This window comes from Triturus cristatus, chromosome 3_1 (genome assembly GCF_964204655.1).
Source record: "Triturus cristatus chromosome 3_1, aTriCri1.1, whole genome shotgun sequence".
In the NCBI taxonomy this organism is placed as follows: domain Eukaryota; kingdom Metazoa; phylum Chordata; class Amphibia; order Caudata; family Salamandridae; genus Triturus; species Triturus cristatus.
The window spans coordinates 425,325,412-425,347,486 of record NC_140583.1 but is presented as its reverse complement, the minus strand read 5'-3'; the positions used below and the strand labels follow the sequence as shown (position 1 = coordinate 425,347,486).

The 22,075-nt window shown below is 43.2% G+C and overlaps 1 protein-coding gene across 3 annotated transcripts in view; it reads right to left on the bottom strand.

The window, feature by feature from the left end:
* Positions 1–16,245: 16,245 nt before the first annotated feature.
* The window catches only part of SLC24A5 (solute carrier family 24 member 5), a 197,753-nt gene continuing 191,923 nt past the window's right edge, over positions 16,246–22,075 (bottom strand). For all 3 annotated transcript variants that reach the window (XM_085644202.1, XM_085644204.1, XM_085644203.1), the window contains 2 exons: positions 17,087–17,188; positions 16,246–16,577 (listed from right to left, as the gene is read on the bottom strand). In XM_085644202.1, the coding sequence (XP_085500328.1) occupies positions 16,258–16,577; positions 17,087–17,188 (422 nt within the window). In that variant the 3' untranslated portion in view covers positions 16,246–16,257. The remainder of the gene's footprint in view (positions 16,578–17,086; positions 17,189–22,075) is intronic.

Below are 22,075 nucleotides of genomic sequence, written 5' to 3'. Positions count from 1 at the left end.
TCATTGAAATGCCCATGTGCAATGGTTTGAGATATATCCTCGTTGTTGTGTGCATCTTTTCACGCTGGGTTGAGGCATACCCGACCAGGTGGAATAACAGTAGAAAAGTTGCTTTTACAGAAGTTAAGCTTTCCGGCTTCTTTTAAATCAGACAGGGGGCACATTTCCATAACGAAATCTTGAAAATGTTGTGTGCATCTTCACAAGTTGAACAGAGACTGCATTGTAGCTATAGACCCGCTGTTTCAGGTCTGGTGGATCAGATCAATGGAACATTGAAATCCATACTTGCAAAAGTGTGTGCCTCTATGTCTCTGGAGTGGCTTGATGCTTTGCCTTTTTGCATTGATGAGTCTTCGCAACATACCTGATGGGAGGACAGGATTATCCCCCCATAAGATCATCATGGGCAGAGATATGAGACTGCCACCTGTACCTGCAAATGCGCTTGGTAACATTAACGATGATACTTGATTACTGCGGACTTGGTGCATTGTGGGTCTCATCAGGTAGCAGGTAGACGACCCCACACCCTGCCTCATCTAGAGAGGTGCCATGATCTTGGTCCAGGTGACTGGGTCCTGATGAAGGAACATGTACAAAAGAATTGTCTGGAGCACTGCTGGCATGGCCCTTTCCAGGTGATTTGGGCCACAACAACTGCTGTGAAATGCGGAGGTCTCCCCTAGGTGCATGCTGCTCACACTTGAGTTCTGTGCCCCCTTGATGATGTAACAGCACCTCTCCCAGAAGTGCCGGTGGTGGTAGAGAGATCACAAGAGTGGGTTAATTAAGCTGTGGGAGAACTGCAAGTGTCTGAAGTAGCATTTTTGCGGACTGAGGGGGTCTCGAGTAGTCAATAGCTGGGGCATAAGCGGGAGAATCTCGTCCTGTAGTGTCAACTGAATCAGAGTCGGACCCTGACGAAGGGCCTAGTGCTGTAGAAACAGGGCTGGCAGCAGGAGAATTCTGGCCGAGCAGGCAGGAGAGAGGGAGACTGAATCCTCCAGACTATTCCGGAGGACCCTGAGGATTCTGATTTAAGTGATGGAGGAGGTGAAGGGATTGCTCTCGGAAGATCAAAATGAGCTAGAGTTGTCTAGCGGAGGTACTCATACCCTTATTGGACTTACAGTTCCACAATGATAGAGAGTGTGTTCTGGGAATACTGGGATAATAGCGCCAATCCAGTTGAACCTCCTTGAACTGAAAATGTTGTTTGAACTACGATTTGAACTTACATTATCATCAATAACACTTAGACATTTTATTCTTGATGTGACTATCAGTGACTTTTAAATGTGTATTTATTAGATACATATTATATAGATTGGTAGGTGAAAAAAGAAGAGTACTGAGGCCAAGGGAGCTGAAGGCTGTCCTTTAGAAGAACACAGAGTAAGGCTAAGGAAGCCTCATGAAGACCTTGTACATAATCTTATTGCATATTATTTGGACTTTAGTTTTGCCATTTGCACAGGTGAAAATAGACAGAGAATACTTGTCTGCTGCTAAGTTCCACTGAACAGTCTGGTTTTTAGGGAAGTTATGGAAGCCAATCCTAATATTAGTAGATGTCAGTACATAATAGCAGGCACACTAATAGTTGTAGTACTAATCATTCTGCATGTAGGCTTATATCCATCTACATCTAATTCTGTAGAGACTAAGTCTGTAATTATTCCCAAATCCTCACACCCCAGTGGTAATAGTTTGTATTAATTAGATAAGACCGAATTACATGTAGATACATACAAATGCTTATTTTAAACTGCTTTATGAATATACTGACACTATGGATGCCATGGGATGCTATGTTTGTTTGCAATTGCCTGCATTAGCTGCAAAGGGTGTCCCTATCACCAAATTCCTTTGACATATGAGGTTACCTGTAGTATTTTGATGAGCCTTATGTATGGAAGAGAACATTTTGAAAATTATTTTTACAATCAGGATTACATGGAAGGGAACATTTTGAATATTATTTTTCCAATCAGGATATAGATTTTTCAGAAGTCACCATACCCGAGCTCCTTAGTCGTCACATTGACCCAAAAGCTAAGTTTCCTGGAATTAATAAAAGGTTCTTTAAACCCATCATGCCTATGCTCTCAGACTCATTTTGGCTTGCCTTCTAAAAGAGGTTGAAAATAAATGTCTACATTTAGCTGAAGACAGGAGGAGAAGTATGGAATCTAGGTCAAAAACAGCAGAATATTAAAAATGTACATAAGTGGACTAAGGAAGAAATAGATCATCAAGTGGCAGACATTCAAGGAGCATTGACTCTAGATTGGAGACATCAAGGACAATTATGTTGAAAGATCTTTATTTGACAATCATTTTGTGAGAAAGAGTGAGTGTGACCGTATATTTGAAGTTAGGGGAAATTGGAATTTATTCTTGAAGGGTGGTAATCCTGTTAATCCTTGAGTCTACTATATTTTTGGAGGACATGTTTATTTCACGTTGCCCAGAGGCTGGTATGGTACTTTCTATGTAGGTATAGTTTTTTCTAAAGAATTATCATGTTGAACATCTGAATGACCCTATGTGGGATACGAATTCTAGACATAAACAAGATGTTAGTGCTGGAAAAGTAGTGGGAGATATTCTTGGTGAGATTATCCCATCTGTGGGTGTGATTTTGAATGACTTCAAGATTAGAAACTGTCCGATATAGTGGGTAAATTGGCCACCAGTACAGCAGGAGCTTCATTAGTTATAGATATGGAAATGGTGGCTATCAGGTCCACGGTTCTGCAAAATCGCCTTGCGTTAGACATCCTGCTTGCAAAAGAGGGCGGAGTCAGCCGGATGTTTAAGGTCCAGCATTGCTGCACGATACATTCCTGACAATAGTAATGATTTTTGAAGAAGTTGATCAAGACTATTTCTGACCTGCACAAGGATTTGCAGGCGCTTGAGGCAACAGGTGCTTGGGGAGCCATTGGAAGTGGATTTTCTGCAGTAGGCAAATGGTTTGGAAACCTGGGAAGTGGAATTTTGGGTACTATTTTGAAACCTTTCATGATAATTAACCTTTGTGTAATATTCCTAGTTGTGATACTTAAGGGATTTAAGTGCATAAAAGCCAAGCGGGGAGTTAGGAGGAAGAGAGCAGATGTAGACAACATGAAATGTCTTGAAGAATCTAAGAGGAAAATACTAAAGACCTCAAGGTTTTAGATGGATCATAAATTGTGATCATCAGAGGGGGGACAGGAGAATTTTGGCTCCACTCACATCTGAACTTTGCCATAAATATGCGCATGTAGTACCATATATCTGTGTGCCTTAATATCATTAACATAAAGAGGTGCACTTGAGTGACATACTGAAGGGTGCATTTGCTGTATAATCCATACATTTAAGAGTGTGCATACTAAGGTTTTCCTTACAGTGATACCAAATTGCAGTTTTTATATATATCTGCATTTGTGTAGTTTGAGTAATATTTTAAACTTTTATATACTCATGTTTACATTTGAATAGTATCCTGCATTTATTTTATAACTGTATATGTATCCATAACCATGCATTTAAATGTGTATTGAAGTGGTTTGCTATGTTAGCTTGACCAAAGGTCTAAAGGATTTGGACTGTTTAACCTTCATCGTGAAAGTCTGCTTGTGTTGCAATGTTTTCTTCTTCTTTGCAGGTGCGTCATATGATCTCATAGTTATTGAAAAGAAAATTGTGAATGAGAGATAGCGAGGCTCGAGAGAATAAATTTTGTAAAGGTGCTAATGAACAAAGGGAGGACACCTATTCATGTTGCGTCTAGAGATGGAGGAATCCAAGGACGTCCTGATGTTCGGACCATGACATGGGAGTATCGAATAAGGTTGCCAGGTTTTACCGTTAAATGGTGGGAAAGCACTGGGACACACGATGTGGGATTCTTGAATGTTCTGTGGAGTTTTAATTGGAGGTCAACCTTTAGCTTTATTCAGCTTGCTTTTAGATTCAGAGGTGTACAGACCTCTTTGCTATATTTCTGTTGTGTGGCTTTATGCTATGCTTTATGTTATGCAATACTCCTGATTTTGGAGAACACCTTCAGAAGTCTCTACAATACTGACACCTTCCTGCTTTACTGGATGTAATTAGGGTTTTCCCAGTTAATGCTACTTATTGCAGGCTTAGTTTAGGTAAGTTAGATATATCCATGTATAGGCAAGAGGACTGAAAATCATATACTGATCACCAGATTTTGTTCCTTATTTTCTGCATTGCTATTACTGAATTCCTCGTATGGGTTATGCTGTTGAGAAACTTTGGATTGCCCATAGTGATTTGTATTTCTACAACATTCTTGAGACTTGTATACTTTTTTGGCTTTGAATTTGTAATAAACCTACATTTAATCCCATTTATGGACTTTAGGTCCCCACTGTGAGGCCAAATGGGTTGCACTGTAGATTGAACTCTCGGATGATGTTAACTCCACTTTATTTCTCCGGGATCAAAAAACTGAGCTGAACCCTCTCGGTTGACAGAGGATAGCTGAGAGCTCTGAGAAGTACTTTCAGAAGACCTCAATGAAGAGGATTCTCTGAGACTGCACTGTGCCAGCCATTATTTTTTTTTTACAGAGTTTTATATACCGCAAACTTGACCCAAAGGTATCAGGTATCGGAGCGCTTTACATAGCACCAGTTGCGTTGCATGAGGACACATTCATTTTTGTTATGCACGGGGAGATTAAGCGACTGCCCAGAATCACAGGATGTTCAGCGTCATTGCCGAGACTCGAACCCGGTTCCTGAGATTTAAGGTCGACCACCCTAGCAGTTAGGCCAACTCCTCTCCCCAATATACTCATTGGTGGAAAGGGTGCTGACCCAAGCGCAGTACTGCAGTACTTAGCAACTCAAATATGCAGGGTGACAAGTGTCACCCAGCAGTAAGCATGAATGGTCATTGGTTTTGTTCACCATGTAATTTAGGAGGTGGTTGCCCAAAGGGTCTGCCTGTAGGCTGCATCCTTAGCAGCAATTTGTCACAGAGAGAACCTGTCCCCTTGAGCACAGAGGCTGCCACTCGGAGAACTCTGTGGGCACAGACTATGAGGTTAGGTAGCAATCAGATGAGTAAAGTGTAGCAGGTAGGTGATCTACAGTGGCTAGACTAGTAGAGCAAATGCTTCATGCACTAATGAGGCCTACGTAGCCCAAAACCTGTCTGGGGTTGCTGGTGTTTCCAATAATAGGGCACTTAGCCCAGCATTTATGACTGTGGGGTTCCTATTGGATCAGGGACTTTTGAGTGGCTTAGTGGATGAGAATGATTGTTATGGTTATTGTTACATGCATTTGTAGCATGTTCAGCTACTCCAGAGTGTGTCCCGGCGTGAAACCTGAAAGGATCATAGCTCAGAGAATTAGAACAAGAACGTTTTCAGCTGTTTCTTGAAAGTCCAGGAATCTTGAATGCTGCGTATAGCCAAAGGCAGTGCGTTCCAGTCAAGAGCAGCTTTCCGAACAAGGGAACAACCGCCAAGCATTTGACAGATAAAGCGGGGGATCTGAACCAACAGTTGGGAAGAGGAACGTAGTTGTCTTGACGGCGTATAAAAAGAGAACCTCTTCTGCAGATAGCTGGGTCGCCGGCCATACAAGGCACAATGGGCAATCGACAAGACCTTAAATTTAATACGCGCCTCCATAGGAAGCCAATGCAAGGTGCGCAAATGGGGACGCACACTACTCCTTCTGGCGAGATCCAGAAGGGGGCGGGTCGCATAATTCTTCACCACCTGGAGCTTATTCAACAAACAGCCAGGGGTCCCGACATACAGTGCATTAGCATAGTCCAGGCGAGAGAGGATCAGAGCCCGAACCACGGTTTCCCTTGCAGCCTTTGGGAGAAGAGGGAGAAACTTCCTCAAAGTTTTAAAAATGCCAAAGCAGGACCCCGCCAGTTTCTTTATCTGGGTGGCAAAGGTTAGGTTCTCCTCAAAACATACACCCATATGTTTTGCGGCAGTACCTGGCAGGCAAGGCAAAGGAAACCATGCGGGCCATAATAACTCTCTGAATATTAAGCGGAAATTTTCCATAGAGAAGCATTTCGGATTTCTCCTCATTACACTTCAGGTGGGCCTGAGAAAGCCAGCAAAATTTCAAGAGCAGGCAGTGTTTGGCGGAGGAAACCTCAGCGTCGTCACCCTCCCAGGTAAACAGAAGCTGAGTGTCGCCCGCATAGGCAATCACCTTAGCCCCAAGCTCCTCCGCTAAATATATCAGCGGGGTGACATAGATGTTACAGAGCAGGGCGCTAAGGGACGACCCCTGCGGGACGCCTGTAACTACAGGCTGAGTTGCTGAGGCGCAAGGTGGTGCAAGAATGATAAAACACAATACAGTTTGAGTGTCTGAAACCTTTCCACACATTTCACCCATCACCATTTGGTCTTCTTCATTGCAGTGCTGTAAGTAGAAGGGGTATGCCCACATGGGTTCATTGCTCACTGTCCCCAAAATATGACTGACGTAGGCCGAAACTGGTTTGGAGTTGCTTCTCTGAAAAAACTGGTCTGGAAGTTCAGACTTGACTATTCTTATTAATGAAGCACTTCCTGGAATGAGAGATGAGGACGGACTGTTTTTTGGCAGGAATATTTGGAAAGCCATGGATATATGGTTAAACCCTGTGGATTATTGGAGTACAGAAGACGTTTGGTGACAGGGTAATTTGAAACATCACCAAAAGTTGAAAAATGAAGACATCTGCAGGTGGGATTTCTGACATTCCTAATAATTAAAAAAAAATATTTGCAAGCAAACAGAGCAGCGGGACTTACCAGGCGAAGACCACTAGACCACCAGGCTGTAACGGGACGCTGACGCTGTGTGTTCCCCTCGCCGCCACTCTCCATTGTTGGCCACAGTGGGGGGGGGGAACTACAGCTCCCGGCATCCTTTGCTTCCGCCAGGACCTCCTTCCGGCCAGTTCCGCGCCCGGAGGCGCTACATAAGCAGAGGCTCCCTCCGCGTTGCGGGATGCGCGCGGGCGTCGCCGGGCTGAGCCCGGGCAGAGGGCGGGCCGTCTGTGGCCGTCAGGGGCAGGAGGAGGCAGGGCAGGGCCACCCCCCTTGCATCTTCAGGCTGTACAGGTAATCAACTAAAACATGGGGAAACGTACGACGAAGACCACATCTGTAGACACTGTTGTCCCTATTGAGCTGCCCACATCGATCGATACATTGTTGGCCAACGCCCTTACTATGGTCACTAACGAGATTGCCGATACCGAACGTAGATTGTCCTTCGGATTCCCTACCACCACTTTGCTATGTTCTCAATCTCCTAAGGCTTTATCTAATCTGGGTCTCCCCCTCTCCCCTACAGTAACGGTTATTAAACCAACAGCCCAAGTTGACACTTTAACTTCTATTATTGACATAACTAGTTTGGCGACTATTCCTGCAACTGACCGTTTAGTGGAGCCTGAACTAGATAAAATGCCATGCTCCAACAAACCAACAAGGGAGAAACGCAAGAGAGGCCCAGTGAAATGTTTAATAAATAAAAGGAAACAATTAAGTCGCTGCAGAAACCAACCTACCCCACAGAGTATGTGGAATAAAGATAAAGATAAAGATAAAGATTGTGAAATAGTTACATCAAGTGCCACCGAGGATTTACCATCTTCTCCATTACCATCAGATGAAGGAACCGAGAGACCCACTGCTTTTACCTGTAGATCAGAGTTTCCAGCCCTGGACAAAAGCACTTGTGGGGTCTCTATGCTACACAATGAGAGTACTGACAATACAGTCAGCACTCAGACTGAGTTCATCGATCGAAATATCCTACCTAAACTCAATGGCAATCTGATAGAAACTATTGTTGATACCATTTTTAAACAAGTTGAAATTCAAATAGCTAAACAATTTAATACTGTTTTTAAGAGACTGGATAAAATTGAAAACCTTGTTAAAAAAGAGGAAACCAAAAGGAAAGGCATTATTAGCTTAGATGCCGTTCGGGGCGAGAAAATTATGAATAAATTAGAATCTCTATGTAACGGTCTGAGGGAGGGGGGTTTGGCTGCTGCTGCTGACCTTGGCCATAGTAATATCAAAGGCCCAATTGTTGCTAAAACTGTTTCATCTAGCAGCACCTTAGCCAATATCCCACCTGTACTGACCACGGGCCCAAGTCATAATCCCTCTGGTGCAGCAGGAACAGTAACGACTAGAACTGCAAGCTTGGATGCCAAGGATACTATTACCCCGCTAGCTTCCTTAACAGACAGGACAGGCATCACTCTGAACAGTGCAAGCATTAGTGGAGGTACATCAGCAAGAAACAGATCCACCAACAATCTAGGGCCGTCACTCCACTTACCCCCAGAAGCCTGCCCATATGTTTTAGTGTTAGCAGGCGTGCCTGCCCTTAAAGAAGGCCAAAGCGAGTCATGGGTACAATTACACAATAAATGTATCGATTGGCTGACTAAACACAAAGGGGCAAGATGGGACATCTCAAATGAGATTATATCAACTCGTAGGGTAAGTTGGGTGGGCCCACAACACAAAAATATCAGTGGGGTCTGTATAGTGATTAACTTTAGACATCCGAACTCTGTAAGATTTTTCATGGATACATATAACACCCATGCTAGTCCATCCACTGCAATAACCCTCCACCCATTGGGCTATTTTTATAGGCCCCTCACAGACTATTTCAAACGGTTTCTAATACCATTCCTATATCTAACAGATTTTCCGCCCTATCTGATCTAGGAAGCCTAGACTGACTACCATTAACATCTCCTATTATACTGGATAAGGTCATCAGCACAGTGCCTCTGGAAACGGCAAATCCTATATGTATTTACAAACCTTGTCCAGATGGATTAGTTCCCCCACATGTAGTATGCCTCGACCCTCCTATTGCCCCTCCTTTTTCCACCACTATTCCACCGACTGATACTCTAAGTGTCATTAGCTGGAATATCGCTGGGCTTCCAGGTAAGATGAAAATCAAAGAATGGGTTACCTGGATAAGTAATTTTGATGTGGTAATGTTGCAAGAAACATGGTGCACATGCGCTCAACTATTGGAGGGTTTTTTCTGCCATAATCTTATTGTACCATCTCCTACTTTGGGGCGACCAAGTGGTGGCCTATCTATCTGGGCAAAAATCTCTAAGGACGTGAAAATTTAACCTTTACATGTGGTCAGTAAACATCTGATTGCCGTGAAATATGTTGCAAGGTTAAAGATCTGTTTTATAAACTTTTATAACAATGATTTTGTTAACCATCCCAACCCCACTTTTCTAGAACTGTTTAAGTTTATCGATGAAGTCACGAATGGAGAAAAGTTTGGCCAATTTGATGGCATTTGTGTTGGCGGAGATTTTAATGCCCACATCCATTCCATATCTCCGCCCTGTAGACGAGGTTCTGAATTATTGGATTTATTATATAGCAGGGATCTAGAGGATGTCATGGGCTATAGTGGAACTGCTGAGGGAAAGGTACCGGCCCCCACTTATATTGGCCGTGGTAGCTCAACCACGATTGATAATATGTTTACCTCCTCCCTCCTTAGCGTAGTGCTACTTAAATCTGAGGTTGTCAGCAGCTCATATAGTGATCATCTGCCAATAGTAATCCATCTTAAATCTATTAAAAAACCTGTAGGCCCACATGAGGTTGGAGCCCAAAACATTTCTGTATCCACAGATAGGCTTAGGATTGTTTGGAGGGGGATTGACAATCGAGAGATCCTAACTAATGTGATTAGGAATAACCCTCTGCTGACCTCTAACTGCCTAACACCCGGTGGCCCCGATATAACTAAGTCCTTCTGTGATTTATGCACACATAAAAAGGGCAATCTCCAGACCATTAAAAGAACATAATATAAATAAACAAAGATGTTTTGATACCAATTGTTCGAGGGCTAATAGAGAACTTAGAAAGGCCTTGGAAGCCAAACCCCGAGACGTGTCCCTTGTCAGTTCACTACGTTCCAAATATAAACATGTATTAAAAGTTAGAACTGAAGAGCTCCTAATAAGCCATTGGGACAATCTCACTAAAACTGCTGCCCTAAAAGATCCAACTGGGTTTTGGAGAGAAGTAAAGAACTTGAGAGCCCTGGGAAGTAATATTACCCCGATAAACTGTAATATTACAGGAGACTCATGGGTTACCCATTTCTCAAAGCTTTATGTTGCAGCTGGAGACTCAACTGAGGATAATTTCCCCGACAGCACCATAGTCATAACATTAGAGGAGGTGGAGGAAGCCATTGCCAATAGTGCCGGCAACAAGGCCCCTGGTCCGGATGGTTTGTCCATCGACCAGATAAAATCGAACACATGCTTTTGGGCCCCCTTACTCTGTAATCTTTTTAATAATTTGAGTAAGAAATCCATCCCTTCGACATGGTCTAGTAGTACTATTATACCCATTTTTAAAAAGGGAAATAGGTTGGACCCGGGGTGTTATCGACCAATATCTTTGATCGACAACACCCTGAAGGTCCTTGGTAGGGTTCTTTTTGATAAAATAAGTACTTGGGCAGATGAAAACTCTATTATCCACCGCTGCCAGCTAGGCTTTAGGAGCAAGCTTGGCACGGTGGAACAATGTTTGAACCTTAACCTCATAATGGCCAAATACACGAGAGCTAAACAATCCCCTTTGTATTTTGGTTTTATGGACCTAAGCTCAGCATTTGATTTTGTTAATCGCTCTCGCTTATGGTCCATTCTTTTAAATTATGGCTTAGATGAACCTTTAGTCCATTTTCTGGCCAACCTCCACCGCAATTTGAAAGCCCGAGTTCGAATAAACAACGACGGCGAGGTTTCAAACGAGATTTTAATTGGCAAGGGGGTGAGACAGGGCTGCGTCTTGGCCCCCTTGCTTTTTATACTATACATCAATGAATTAACTCATTCTTTATGCAACTTGACAAAGGACGTTACAATTATCAATAAGAAACCTATCCCGGCGTTACTCTACGCGGATGATGCGGTCCTTATGGGCCGCACCCCGAATGCCCTGCGTATTTTAATATCGGGATTTGTTAATTATATGTCTGATTTAGGTTTGTGCACTAATTTTAGCAAATCTTTTATAATGACTTGCGGCCCTAAAAATTATAAAATCTCAAAGATTGTGATAGGTCAAAACATTTTAAAAAGCACTTGCACTTTCCCTTACCTGGGTCTGTTATTCTCTAATAGCGGCTCGTGGCAACCCCACGTTGCGATGGGGAGAAACAAATTCTCTAAATCTATTAATTCTATTACCTCTCTCCGCCAACCACGCCAGGCCGATGTGGTTCTCAGTTTACTACAAATCTACCGGACTCAATGTCTCCCAACTGGAACATACGGTGCTGAAGTCTGGGGGTTCTCGAACTGCTCAGAACTACAGAGAGAAGAGAATAGATTTTGTCGGAAGATTTTGGGGGGAATTATTAGTGCACCGACCCTTGTATGTCACAATGAATTAAAACTGCATTATGTTGAGGATTTTATAAGAGCTAGACCTGCATTATTTTGGTTAAGGATCTGGCAAATCCCGGCAGCTTCCCTGACTCGTGAGATTATTATAGATTGTTTGAAAAGCGAGAATGCCGGTTTAATCCCATGGATAAATGCGGTAGAAAGGAGCCTTGTGAGTGTCAACTACGGTCATCTTTTTACATACCCCGACCAGATTGACGGCTCCCATAAAAACCTGGTGAGAAGGGCACTCTATCAGTATTTTCACAATGAGATGGAAAGAGCAGACTCCGTGAAACAATCTACAATCGACTACTTACTAATCCGGGAACCACACATTGAATCCCCGATGTCACCCCAGCCCTATCTATGTAAAAAATTGGGCAGGTGGAACAGGATTCTATTATTTAGATTCAGGGACAGGAGCATCGTAAATCTTATCTGCTTTCCACTGGGTTACACTAAAAACTCGGAAAAATTAAATTGTCCTTGTGACCACGGTGGAACCCAGAGTATGCTCCATTTCATTTTTGGCTGTGGTTTCTATATGAAATTTACAAGGCATTACCTAATCCCATACTGTAGGAAATATGACTTGACTGACCACAACTATGCTTATAGACACTTTTTAATGTTGGGATCAGACGAATTAATCTTTAGAGTTAGTAGCTTTCTTAACGCAATTGTACGCTCACGCAGGTCGTTGAAAATCGATTAATTTTGTCTAGACATGCATTTTGCACTTTAAAGCATGATTTGCACAACTTAATATATTGCATTTGTCCTGCCTTCATAAAATTAATAGTTATATATTTTTTATGCATAACTCTATATATTGTATGTATGATGGTCTTATGCACAGCTCAGCTAGAAGGTCAATTGTGTTTTCACTGTTGTTTTTATAAATTATATTTTTATATGTAATAAGCTGTGGCCCAAAATTGTAGTATTTAATGTGTATTTTAAAATTTTGTTTCTGTGCTTTTATGGATGGTTTTTTGAAATCCGAATAAAGTCTATTTGAATTGAATTGAATTGAATTAATGAAGCAGGACTAAGGCTGATTTATGTACGAGGAAAGGTCTAAATGATAGGTTTAGAGGTGGGGGTTGGGATTTGGGTCTGGAAAAGGAACCTGGAGAGACCAAGAGCTAACATGTGGTATTTCAAATTTGTTAGATTGTCTAATGTTCTACTGCCTTTTATACAGAATGGTATCAGAGAGCTAGGTACATTACATCAGGACTGCTTTTGGGAAAGGATTTGTGTAATAAACCCATCTTTTTCCTGTGTACCCCTTATTAATTTGGATTTATGGGCATCACAGATTTAACCTGTGGACTAGATGGCACCTAGCAATCAGGCCAAACAAAAGGAGATGATGGACGGAGCACTGAAACTTTTCAGACACTCACCCCAAGTCACAGATCTGGGTTGAATCCATCATCGTTCTTTAGCTCACTTCACCACCCCAGTTCAGACCCAGCTATATGCAAATCAGTCTTGACCCTGTGCCTCATGGGAACAGTCTAGCCTGAACTGCCAAGCCAGGCAGGGGCGTAACACAGGCCCCCGCATCCCCCGCAGTGCGGGGGGGCCCCCCGAGCAGTAGGGGGGCCCCTCAGCACTGTACTAATGCCCGACAGCTCCCGATTAAATCAGGAGCGGGGGCCCCTCTGTGTACCTTGCAGGGGGGCCCCTTCAACTTTCGTTACGCCACTGAATTGTTCGCCCTAAGTTGGCAGATTTTAAAAGGATGTAGCACTCAAACTGCTTAGCTGAACCTGCTCAAGGAGACCGGAATGGAGGGTCCTCTTCAGGGCTGCCTGTCGTGGGCAGGGACAGAATGCAGTACCCAGCAGTTCAGGGAGTCCCCAGACCACACAGTGTGGAAGCTCAACCCTTTAGGAGGGCACCATTCAGCCAAAAGCTAATAAATATTTGTGACATATGGGCCGACTCAGGGCCCCCTCATCATATTATGCTCGGTGGGGTGGGGTGGAGGGGGGGGAGGAGTATAATTTAGTGGCATATCTAGTACAGGTAAGGTTTGTTGAAGGTTCTTGGTAAGAATGCTTTATAGAAGAGGTACTTAGACCTTTGCCCTAAGATACATCTTCCTGTAATAAAATTAAAACTGTCGGGTTATATGGCAGGGCTCTTTACATACAAGGCACATAGTTCTTGAGAGAACATGTCTGAATAGTGAGAGAAGGTATGTATGCGTACCCACAGCATCTTTCAAAGAGAGATGCAGTAGGGATGCATGTAAGCATCTGAAAGCTGCTTGAGGATTACTTCTCATCGATGTAAACCACAGCACTGCAGCATATGTTACGCCAGCCAAAGGATAGGAGGAGGAAGAGAGCTGAAAAGCAAAGAAAAAGGAATGGCGGCGGCTCTGCAGTGGAGCACGTGAGAAGCATGTTCTAGTCCACGCGGATCTAAGGGAAAAGGGAACTGGAGAGGGGAATTACATGTGCAGGGCAAGGGAGCGTGGGTTTGGATCTCTCATAATGCATGCACGTGCACTGTCCCGCATGGATAAAGCACCTATCTGGTTTCTGATCTGGTCACTATGTGGCAGAATACCCTGCGGTGGGAGTGGGAAAGGCCTGGAGCAGTTCTATTTCACGCTCCATGCTTCAAGATTAGTACATTTTAAAACAACCTTTGATTGGTTCATTGAAGGGCAGCCCCCTCTGGCCCCATTTGTCTATAGATTTACCAGCCTGTATGGATATAAACTGAATCCTGTTGGAATCTTGTAAGGACTTTGAGGAATGTCTGACAAGATCGGTTTGCCTGGATTAATTTTACTTTCTTGTTTAACCCACGCTGGAAGCGGGTACCATCAGCCTGCCTATCTGGATTATCTGTGTCAAGAGGGTAAGAAGACACAAGCCAGTACATGCACTGACCACAAGTGGTCACAAACACCCATTTTGCCAACAGTTGCTTGCTCAAGGCTAAATCGGTGGCTATTTACTCTGGCAGCAGAGCTAGTTTGGGCAGTACACTAGGCAATAATCAATACTGTGGAGGCTGAGGTACAAGAAATCCAGCAAGGCACCACTCTCTGCCGCTCCCCAGCTAGAGAAACAAGATACAAATACTACTACACATATAAACCACAATTGAATTGAATATGGACAGTTCCATAAAATTCACGTAACCAAAAATGAAATAATGAGCAAAGGTTCACAGTATATTGAAGGACAGAATCCAGAGTGGGAGGGGTCCTTGTTGAGCCTCAGCTGACACTTTCAGCTTCAGCCTCCTCTGTCATTTAGAGGCAAATGGGAGGCTGAAAGAAGGATGCTGCATACAATAAGTAGCTCTGTCTAAGTGTTGGACAACATACTACGCAAATACCGTTTGCCAGTAGGTCCTTATGCATTATGAATATTCAGGAAAAACGTTTTCCAAAAGAAACAGATGCTTGCTTGCAACGTAAGTTAGTTGTGTTGGGTCTATAAGAAATCAACTTGGGACGTATTTTGCTAGGTAACCCTTGAGCAGTATCCTTTTTCATCCTACCAGGATGTTATTTAGACAAGTAATTTAGGAGGTATTAGAATATTGAAATGTTGGGAGCCCTATTGAACAAAATAACATGGCTCAGGCTCTCCAATGGCTGGTATAAGCCTTCTGCTTCAACATTCCAGTGTTTGTCTTTCTGTTTCTCCTTTTATAATTCAGAACATTCTACCTTTAAGTGGGTTGAATGTTCTAATAAGCTTACAGCCCCTCTGCCTTAGGCTATACCAGTTGTTAAAGGCCCCTTCCCTTTTTATAGGCTTGGTATCAGGGCCTTTAAACACCGGTATAGTCTTCAGCAGTGGGCTATAAGCCTACATTAGAACATTGGAATTTTGGATGCTCCACTGAAGAAAGCAAAGTAACTCCGGGCTATTACTAGCTAGTATAAGCCTTCTGCTTCAACATTCCAATGTTTGGTTTTCCGTTTCTCCCTTTTGACTATAGTCTTATAGCCCACTGCTAAGGCCTGTACCAGTTGTTAAAGGCCCTGAACCAGAGTTATCGATAACGAGGGAGAGGGAATTTAACCACCGGTATAGCACAAGGGAGAAGATCTATAAAGCTATTAGAACATTCAACCCATTGAAGGTAGAATGTTCTAAATTAAAAAGGGAGAAACCGAAAGACAAACATTGAATATTGGAATAGTAGAAGGCTTATGCAGGCCATTATAAGCCCAAAGCTACCCCATTGTCTTCAATGGCGATCTGAACATTCCAATCTTCTAATTTAGAACATTCTACCCTCAGTTTGTGGAATGTTCCAATAACCGTATAGCACTTCTGCTGTGGGCTATATTGGTTGTTAAAGGCCCTACCATTCGAGATAAGCCCTCACCTGCTGCTCGGTCCAATAATTCGTGTTCAGGATTTTTAACACCTGGTATAGCTATCGGCAGTGGGCTATAATGTTATGTTCAAGGGATGAGCCAAGTACAACTGTGTAGCTGCTTATAACTGGCATCCCCTTTACCTTATTCTGTATTTGGCAGTATTTATATTTGATTTCTGGTTACTGGGTGTCAAATGCCCACGTGTGCTAGTTATCGGAGTAGGTAAGTTAGAAAAACCATGGTTCAGAAAAGTAACTGTTCCTTTAGATGGGAGTCACACTTTAATTTGACAGAGACTACAAGAAGAAAAATAGACACTTTTGAATAGTACTTCAAACTCCAACTTTCTGAATAAGCTTTGAACAAATGACTACACCTTTTCATTTTTTTTTATTTGTATTTTATTCTCCACATATTCGTACAGGGTTATTTCCTAGAATTCCAAGCTCATGTAGAATTGATAGTGAAGCAAAGATCAAGTACACGAGGAGGCAAACTATTCCTAATTTTTTATCCAATTTCCATCCGTTTAAGTGAACCGCCAGAAAAATAAATACAATTGAAACGAGGAGGGAAATGGCTGTATAGGTCATCCCACTGCTATTCACTTCAACAGGCGACGTATTGACAAAGGCTGTTCTGATGAACCAAGGAAGTCCTAAGCATAGCATATCAAACACGTTGGATCCCACAATGTTGGACATGGCCATATCACCCTTTCCTGTAAGAAAAACAGAATTTGGATTTGTAACTTAGTGAGTTTGAAAACAAAATTAACTATTAATCATTGTGTTCTGATCTGACCAACAACACGCTTAAAGATACTGTTCAGCCCAGTGGAAAAAAATACTACATTCAAATATACATTTTCAAAGTCTCTTTTACAGGCAAGGATGGAAGTAGTAAAATACAACATAGGGTAAAACTATCAGTTCATGCTTGCATAGAAATATTTTGCATTTCTACTATAATCGATCACAACATTGGGGAACGGTTTATGGCACAAAGGGTTTGAGCTTTGAATGTTGTTTGAGGCCTCCACATTTTATGAAGGTGAACACCAGCAATACAGAGGTAGGGTGACCTCTGTTGTTGATATAGCCTTTTGCAGTGCACCCGTAGCTGTACTTGGAGACACGTATTTCCCTCTTCCACGACCAAAGTCCTTTAGAAGACTGCGAGGTGGCATGGTATAACAAACACAACCTTGGGGTAAAGTATAGTGCTTACCTGCTCTGGCAACAAGCACGCTCGCCACAGTATCAGGAATACTTGTTCCTGCTGCTAGCAAGGTGAGGCCCATCACTGTATCAGGAACTCCTAGCGTTTCCCCTAGAAAGACCATAAAATGTAATCAACAATTATGGGGTGTAACTAGATCGTCAAAATCAATAAACATAGTCAAATTGTAGGCATCTCAAATTAACATCGGGATGCCACCTACTGTTAACAAAAAAAAAAAAACATCACTATGGTAAACTTTACCAAAATCGAATATTTAAGACTATTTTTTAAAACAAAGACTTTAATGCCGTTGGTAAGGAAGCAGGCGTGGAAGCACAAACTTTGGATCGGTGTTCAATGACACAAGCATTCCTGGCAAGCTATAAAGATGACTTGTAATACAGTAGAAATGTTGAAGGATCTTTAAACTGCTAATTTTTTGCAGTAGACAACATTAATCGGACAAATTTATTTTTCCAAACAAATTTGTAATTGTTAGAACTAGGGGTCTCTAGTTGGCAGAGGTAGGTACCTTTGACCAAATAGGGACCCTTGCTTTTAAGTCAGGAAAAGAGGATTACACTACTGGATAACCTCTGCTCACCCCCTTGGTAGCTTTGCACGAGCAGACCGGCTTATCTCAGAGGCAGTGTGTTAAGCATTTGTGAACACATACAGTAATACAGTGAAAACACTACAGATGGACACAACACAGGTTTTATAAAAATAAGTATTCTTTATATAGACTTAACACAAGACCACAAACGACAAAAATCCACAATGCTGTACTCAAAATAGTCACTTAGTTCAAGTTGATGATAAATGCAACACAGTTCTCACAAAAGACAGAATTCCCAACAAGGAAATTCAGAGGGGAGCTAGTGGTGAAGTCTTTTGTCCCTGAGACTTCAGCAGAAGGCAAGCACAAGTTCAAGCCCTTGGAGTAATATTCTGCAAGATGATAAAAGTTCTTTGAAAGTTCCTTCTCCTCTCCTTTGCACTGAAGACACCACTGTAGGCCAACCCAGCATATTGGCAGGGGGGCAGTCCAACTCCTACAGCTTCCTTGGTGCTTCTCCTTGGCAGAGGTTTGTCTTGTTGTTCCAGAAGTGATCTAAAGTCTTGGGGTTTGGGTCCCCATATTTATACTACTAAATCCTTTGTCCTCTGAAGGCAGAGGGGCCTGTACCTAGTCCAAACCAGTTCTGTGCAGTCCTGGAGCACTTTGTTACAGGACTCCCTCTTTTCTTTGGAAGGATGGGTCAGGGTCCTCAGACACACCACCGGGGCTGGAGCCAGAATTGTGAAAGGCAGGCACAGCCCTATTCAGACCCAGGTGCTACTCCTCCCACCACTCTACATGCAGATAGGTGTATTCAGCTCTGTGCTGACTCACCCTGTCTTCTGGAATCCCCCAACCACTGTCACTCACAAAACCAGACACACAATACACAAGCTAGCAGAGGCAGGCTGGATGGATAGGTAAGAAAATACCTACTTTCTAAAAGTGGTATTTTCAAACACATAATGTTAAAACCAACTTCTCTAAAAGATGTATTGTATCATTCTGAGTTCGGCATACTAAACTCGAATTTCTGCCATGCTCCCTGGGTCAGTTAGGATTATAAGGTGTTATAATCAAACTGCCCATTCTGGCCTATGGGGACTGGTAGCCTTGCAATAGTGAAAAACGAAAATGGCTGTAATTCACTATTCTGTATGCCACACACACCAGGACATGTCCTATCCTTATATTTACGATGCACCCTGCCTTTGGGCCTACCTTAGGGGTGTCTGATATGACGAAAAGGGAAGGTTAAGGGACTGGCATGTAGGTGCACTTACCAAGTCGACATGGCAGTACTGGACTACATACAGGCTGTGCAATGGCAGGCCTGAGACACACTTTACAGACTGCTTCTGTGAGTGATACAACCAGTGCTGCAAGCCCAACAGCAGCATTTGATTTACAGGCCCTGGGCACACAGGCTGACAAGTAAATCAAATAAGCCAATCATGGAGTCACTACATCAATTTGACATAGGGAGCACTTGCACTGTGGCACTGAATAGCAGTGGCACAGTGCCCAAAGCATCTAAACCAGCAAAACATATCAAAAACAGAGGAGGCAATCAGTAAAAAATGGAAGGGAGACTCACGCCAATGGTACCAGGTCTAACAGCAATGTTTTCCAGGGATCTCCCAGACGATTTAAGGATGCAGAAAAAATCTTTCTGTAGGACTGGATGGCATGCACTTCTGTGGACAATATTTTTGAGCTAAGTAAAATGCATTTTCATTTTTCATCCCTGCCAAGTACTGCTTGTTGGCACTTGAATCTTCTGTTCAAAGTGGTATTGTACATCACTGTAACTGGCTACAAGCAATCAAGACCTTCACTAGTAACAATCTGTAACTGAATTCAGAACGAATGTGAACCAGAACATAGACATGCAAAGTTAACCGAAGCATAGTACTAGGACACATCTGAACAGAGTTCAGAGTCACACAAAACAAAAATTTCAATGTCTCTATTTCCAAATCTCTCTCGCCTGGCTGTTGTGGTAATGAAAGGGGAGAGAAGAGGAAAGGGTTCAAATATTTGAACCATAAGTACCTGGGAACTCAAGTGATTTATCATCTTGGCTTAAAAAGAGAGACCCACAGGAATGTGGGCTTCCTGTCCTGTTCTACTAAACTTTCATGCCGGAAATAAATACCACAATGATTAATAATACCAAGGAACAACTAGTTGATGCAAATGGGCTTCTAGTGCTACAATTTCCTTGTGCTTATTTATCCGACTATCGTTACAACTAACAAATGATGGACAGAATGCTGACAATGCAGACATTCTCCCCCAGTCAAGAGATCTGGGTTAAATCCATCGTTCTTTTGCCCACTACACCACCCCAGTTTAGACATGGCCATATGCAAATCAATCTTGACCCTGTGCCTCATGGGAACAGTCCAGCCCGACCTGCCAAGCCATGTCTTCCCTGGACCGGAATCAAGCATCCTAGGACCGGTTTCAGGCTATCAGCCGTCATCAGCCAGGATAGTTTGACTCCAGTGGCGTAGTGAGCACGGGTCCCACGTCTGGGAATACCCATCCCACTTAGGGCGAAAAGCGTTACAACAAACAAATGATGGACGGAATGCTAACAATGCAGACATTCTCCCCCAGTCAAGAGATCTGGGTTAAATCCATCGTTCTTTTGCCCACTACACCACCCCAGTTTAGACATGGCCATATGCAAATCAGTCTTGACCCTGTGCCTCATGGGAACAGTCCAGCCCGAACTGCCAAGCCATGTCTTCCCTGGACCGGAATCAAGCATCCTAGGACCGGTTTCTGGCTATCAGCCGTCATCAGCCAGGATGGCTTGACTCCAGTGGCGTAGTGAGCACGGGTCCCACGTCTGGGAATACCCATCCCACTTAGGGCGAAAAGCGTTACAACAAACAAATGATGGACGGAATGCTGACAATGCAGACATTCTCCCCCAGTCAAGAGATCTGGATTAAATCCATCGTTCTAGGTCTAGCCATGTCTTCCCCGGTCCAAGACTGATTTGCATATGGCCATGTCTAAACTGGGGTGGTGTAGTGGGCAAAAGAACGATGGATTTAACCCATATCTCTTGACTGGGGGAGAATGTCTGCATTGTCAGCATTCCGTCCATCATTTGTTTGTTGTAACGCTTTTCGCCCTAAGTGGGATGGGTATTCCCAGACGTGGGACCCGTGCTCACTACGCCACTGGAGTAAAGCTATCCTGGCTGATGACGGCTGATAGCCAGAAACCGGTCCTAGGATGCTTGATTCCGGTCCAGGGAAGACTTGGCTTGGCAGTTCGGGCTGGACTGTTCCCATGAGGCACAGGGTCAAGACTGATTTGCATATGGCCATGTCTAAACTGGGGTGGCGTAGTGGGCAAAAGAACGATGGATTTAACCCAGATCTCTTGACTGGGGGAGAATGTCTGCATTGTCAGCATTCCGTCCATCATTTGTTTGTTGTAACGCTTTTCGCCCTAAGTGGGATGGGTATTCCCAGACGTGGGACCCGTGCTCACTACGCCACTGGAGTAAAGCTATCCTGGCTGATGACGGCTGATAGCCAGAAACCGGTCCTAGGATGCTTGATTCCGGTCCAGGGAAGACATGGCTTGGCAGTTCGGGCTGGACTGTTCCCATGAGGCACAGGGTCAAGACTGATTTGCATATGGCCATGTCTAAACTGGGGTGGCGTAGTGGGCAAAAGAACGATGGATTTAACCCAGATCTCTTGACTGGGGGAGAATGTCTGCATTGTCAGCATTCCGTCCATCATTTGTTTGTTGTAACGCTATTTATCCGACTATGGCAACAAGATGGCACCACCTAAAGGCACCTTTTACCCTATATAACCATCCCAGATGCATATCCCCAAAACTGCCCTCTGCAGATGTGCAAAGACCATGCAGCCACACATAGGCTAAGTGGAGAGCACGCGGGTTCCATTTCTGGTCCCCAGCCTCTGTGCATCCTTCAGGAGGCCGAAGACCTACGCCGGATTACCAGGCCACTCCTCTCTACCCCTGCTGTAAATGCTTTTTGGAGGAAACTGACCGCAGTCTATTAGTGGTGGGCATAGTAAAGGATGAAGTATAGTTTCTTGTGGTGTTGATACCGAACACCATGGTAGACTGACAAGGCCTGAGAAGCACTACTAGGTTCTAAAACACATGCATTAATGTGGGAATTAATGCAGTTTTGTTGCTAAGAATATACTCCTTAGGTAATTTGATGTCACTATATCATACTGTGAAGTTTCTTATTAAAAATATTCACAATACAAAAACTTCAAATAAAAAAATTTAAACTGCATTACAAGGAAAACATAGAAAATGAACAGCAGTATAAGCAGTTTTGAGACAGACTAAACTGGTCTACTGCAAAAAAGGAAAATGTCTTCTATGCATGATAACAAGCCTTTGTATACATTATTAAA